The following is a 4721-nucleotide window of genomic DNA, read 5'->3' as shown; positions in this document are numbered from 1 at the left end:
CCATTGGAGAGGGGCGGTGGAGGCGGGGGGGTGGGAGAGAAGAGGAGGTGAGATCTAAGAGAATCTGAATCGGTGGCGAGGGGGCCACGGAGGAGGGCTTGGAAGACTCCGTGCCCGGGGGGGGGGGAGGAGGGGCAGCTTTGCGCCAATCAGTGGCGCCGGCCTGGGAGGTTGCTAGTGGTATCCACGTAAATCAAAGGGCGCGGAGCCAATGGGAGGGGGCGGAGGGGGCGGGGCCCAGGCGCGTGCCGCTGCAAGCCGGCTGAGCCAAGAGAGCGGGAGAGAGCTGGAGAGAACAGGGAGAGGGGGGAGCGCAGTGCTAGTCTGAGAGTGAGCGAAGCAAGAAGGAGGGAGAGAGAGGAGGAGAAAGAGAGCGAGGGCGGGCGAGAGGCAGCGGCGGCGGCAGCAGCAGTAATAGCAGGCGCAGCAACAGAAGGCGTCGGAGCGGGCGTCGGAGCTGCCCGCTGGGAGAGAGAGAGCGAGCGAGCGAGGAGAGGAGCCCGAGGCGAAAAAGTAACTGTCAAATGCGCGGCTCCTTTAACCAGAGCGCTCAGTCCGGCTCCGAGAGTCATGGCGACCGCAGCGTCTAACCACTATAGCCTGCTCACCTCCAGCGCCTCCATCGTGCATGCCGAGCCGCCCGGCGGCATGCAGCAGGGCGCCGGGGGCTACCGCGAGGCGCAGAGCCTGGTGCAGGGCGACTACGGCGCGCTGCAGAGCAACGGGCACCCGCTCAGCCACGCTCACCAGTGGATCACCGCGCTGTCCCACGGCGGCGGCGGCGGGGGCGGCGGCGGTGGCGGCGGGGGCGGGGGAGGCGGCGGGGGCGGTGGCGACGGCTCCCCCTGGTCCACCAGCCCCTTGGGCCAGCCGGACATCAAGCCTTCCGTGGTGGTACAGCAGGGCGGCCGCGGCGACGAGCTGCACGGGCCAGGCGCCCTGCAGCAGCAGCACCAGCAGCAGCAACAGCAGCAGCAACAGCAGCAGCAGCAACAACAACAGCAGCAGCAGCAACAGCAGCGGCCACCGCATCTCGTGCACCACGCCGCGAACCACCACCCGGGGCCCGGGGCATGGCGGAGCGCGGCAGCTGCAGCGCACCTCCCGCCCTCCATGGGAGCGTCCAACGGCGGCTTGCTCTATTCACAGCCCAGCTTCACGGTGAACGGTATGCTGGGTGCCGGCGGGCAGCCAGCGGGGCTGCACCACCACGGCCTGCGGGACGCGCACGAGGAGCCGCACCACGCAGACCACCACCCGCACCCGCACTCCCACCCACACCAGCAGCCCCCACCACCCCCGCAGGGCCCGCCGGGCCACCCCGGCGCGCACCATGACCCGCACTCAGACGAGGACACGCCGACCTCGGATGACCTGGAGCAGTTCGCCAAGCAGTTCAAGCAGCGGCGGATCAAACTAGGATTTACCCAAGCGGACGTGGGACTGGCTCTGGGCACCCTGTACGGCAACGTATTCTCGCAGACCACCATCTGCAGGTTTGAGGCCCTGCAGCTGAGCTTCAAGAACATGTGCAAGCTGAAGCCTTTGTTGAACAAGTGGTTGGAGGAGGCGGACTCGTCCTCTGGCAGCCCCACCAGCATAGACAAGATCGCAGCGCAAGGGCGCAAGAGGAAAAAGCGGACCTCCATCGAGGTGAGCGTCAAGGGGGCTCTGGAGAGCCATTTCCTCAAATGCCCCAAGCCCTCGGCCCAGGAGATCACCTCCCTCGCGGACAGCTTACAGCTGGAGAAGGAGGTGGTGAGAGTTTGGTTTTGTAACAGGAGACAGAAAGAGAAAAGGATGACCCCTCCCGGAGGGACTCTGCCGGGCGCCGAGGATGTGTACGGGGGGAGTAGGGACACGCCACCACACCACGGGGTGCAGACGCCCGTCCAGTGAACTCGAGCGGGGGAGGGGCAGAGCGTGGGGCTCCCCCTCCCCTTCCGTCTACCGCCCTTTCCCGGCCCCCTTGTTCCCTTTCTAACTTCTGATTGTTCTTTTATTTTTAATTATTATTTCCCCATTCCTTAAAAAGAAAAAATAAGAAACAACCAAGGCACTGGACTATCCTTTAAACGGTAGCAGGTGTAATGATGTGTTTTGACCTTTACAGGCTAGTACCCAGGCAATGGAGTGGAGTGTCTCATAGAGTGGGGAGAGAGAGAGAGAGAGAGAGAGAGAGAGAGAGAGAGAGAGAGAGAGATGAGGTAAATACCTGGCAAAACTAAATATATTACCAAAAAATAAAAAAATCCACCAAGCCGTGATAAACACAAAACACAGCTTCCTAATGCTAGGAGTTGGCACATGCTGCTGTGTTTATTTAATGTGGATCCCCATCAGGAAAGAGGAAAAAATACACATGTTCTTTGATGTAGGCAAAATCTAACCACATAAATTTGCACTGCAAGAAAATTGAAGTTTACATGAACAAATTCATGAACACATTTTTCTTTCTCCCACTGTTAATTTTGAAATTCCCGGGGTTTGTGTTTTGTTTTATTCAGAGGAGAGAGTTGGCCACTCTCCATTTCTAACGTTCATGTGTAGCCACTTGTTCTTACTGTTTGTGAACTTTGGTTACCTTCAGGTCCCCTCTCCTCCCTCACATTGGTATAACTTTTATTTGCTCCTTTTACCAAAGCAAAAACGATTGGCTTCATACAAAATAAATAATTCTGTTTTCAGGAAATGTGCATGCTCTACCCTCTTTAACAAGCCAAGAATCCAGTTTGGAAAACAAAAATGAGAGTCAAGCATTAGTTTTTGTTACCAGCCACAAAGTAAACTTCATTTTCAGGCAGTGTTTCTGGGGGAGGTTGCAGAGGGGAGAAAAAGAAAAATCTATATTGAATGACTGATCGCTTCATTTTTCCAAGCGGGCCCATTGTGAAAGAGCTCAGAGGATATGTGGAGGTTAAATATATTTTCAGAGTTGTCCAACAGAAAGAAAGTGGCACTTTGAAGAGAACTAGGGAAATATATGTATCTTCAGACACCCCCTGTATAGTTCTCTGCCTTCCGTTTTAATAACTTCATTTAGGAGGAATTATTTGTGCTGATAGCAGCAGTTAAACTTTGTTCCTCTAATAGCTGTTAAAAAAAAAAAAAAAAAAAACATAAAGAAAATAATCTGGGAACTTAATGGTGTATGCTTAGACTGTGTTTCTTAGCACACAAATACCCACATGCATACAGAGAATATTTCCACTCTAGACTGGTTTTGTTTTCACTAGCTCATTTGTATATCAAATTATATTTAAGGTCCCACACCTTCTCCTGTAATTTATTACAGAAAATACCAGTTTAACTTGGACAGTTCTCCCCCCACCTTTTACTAAAGAAGCCAAATAAAGTGGGAAAAAATGCTATTTTCAAGCCTTCATTTTCTCCCTTTGTTAATAATTTTAAGTGCATTTTTTACCTTATCTTGATGGAAAACGGTTAACTCCCCAAACAAAAGAATCTACTGGGAAGTGTAGGTGAAAAAAACCTGTAACTATTGAAAATAAATGCCATTAAACTGTGATCAGTTAAAATATTTAAAAAGAATCAGCACAAAAGGGCGCTAAAAGGGAAAACACTTTTTATTAATCTTAAAATACCGGGGCTTTTTTTGTGTTACGTATTAGGTAAATTTTTATTTTAAAATATTAAATCTCAATACCATAAAATTATGGTTCAGCATCAGATTAGCATTGCACTCCGTAGTTAAGGTTTTAGGAAATATGCTTTATATTGTCTTTTCAAACACCAGTGATTGTTTCATTTTCAATGTTTTTGCAAGATAAATGATGACTTATAATGGGCATATTTATTTGCCTGTATTTCATTTCCCCCAATGAATGTCACAAGGAGATGGGCACGGAGCTGCTTGGGGTGCATCACACTGCTTGTTCCTAAGGTGTGGGGACTGGCCTTTAGTGAAGCAATCCAGAGCAGGGCAAATAGCCAAGGGTAAAGGGAGGAAATGAATTTTCAGATTCTTATTACCAAGTGGGTAAGGTTGGAAGCTGGAGTTCAGGGGATGTGTCTATAGCTCCTGGAACTCTCAGAGGTTTACTAAGATGAAAGTTACCACTGAACCTTACCACTATGTATATATGTTTAATATCTGTCTTTTGAAATGCAGAAATAGTTTAAATGTTTCTTTGTCTATTTTTCTTTTTTTTAATGCTACCCAGGGAAATATTTTCATATCATTTTTAAGTGGCCTGCCTCAATGTATATTTATTTCTTTTAAAGCAAAAAGGTTCTGGAAACTGTTTTTCTGTAGCTTTAAATGAGTAGGTGAGCAAAATCTATATGGGATGTATTTTTTTTTTTTTTTTTTTGTTCAGTCTCTTTAAAAATACTTTGTTTTGGTACATTTGGTTGTGCTTGTGGGGAAAATAAAAACGCAGAGATCCTTATATATTTATGTTAAAGTAATATTTTATTATCTACATAAAACAGAAATGCACAATACCTTCATAGTTTGTTCTAATTATTGAAATATCCTTATTTTATTTTAAAAATAGTCCCAAGTTTTAAGGGGGGGAAAATCCTTAGACCTTATACTGACTGAGTTGAGTTGTATGTAAAACACTTCCCTTCCTTTATATTTCATAAAGTTTTGGAATAAATTTTATGCATATATTGCCAGGTTTCACGTTGATAACTTTCAGAGGCATTTTTTTTATTAAGTGAGACTACTCTTCTGATTCATTTTTCTTTGCAAA

At 48.2% G+C, this 4721-nt stretch overlaps 1 protein-coding gene across 1 annotated transcript; it reads left to right on the top strand.

Annotated features, from left to right (window-relative positions):
• Positions 1 to 286: 286 nt before the first annotated feature.
• POU3F2 (POU class 3 homeobox 2) lies at positions 287 to 4467 on the top strand. The gene has a single exon (XM_036249125.1). The coding sequence runs from the start codon at positions 571 to 573 to the stop codon at positions 1897 to 1899; it is 1329 nt and encodes a 442-aa protein (XP_036105018.1). The 5' UTR covers positions 287 to 570; the 3' UTR covers positions 1900 to 4467.
• Positions 4468 to 4721: the final 254 nt, after the last annotated feature.

This window comes from Molossus molossus, unplaced genomic scaffold, assembly GCF_014108415.1.
Source record: "Molossus molossus isolate mMolMol1 unplaced genomic scaffold, mMolMol1.p scaffold_m16_p_8, whole genome shotgun sequence".
Lineage (NCBI taxonomy): Eukaryota > Metazoa > Chordata > Mammalia > Chiroptera > Molossidae > Molossus > Molossus molossus.
This window is presented reverse-complemented; position numbering and strand designations above follow the sequence as displayed.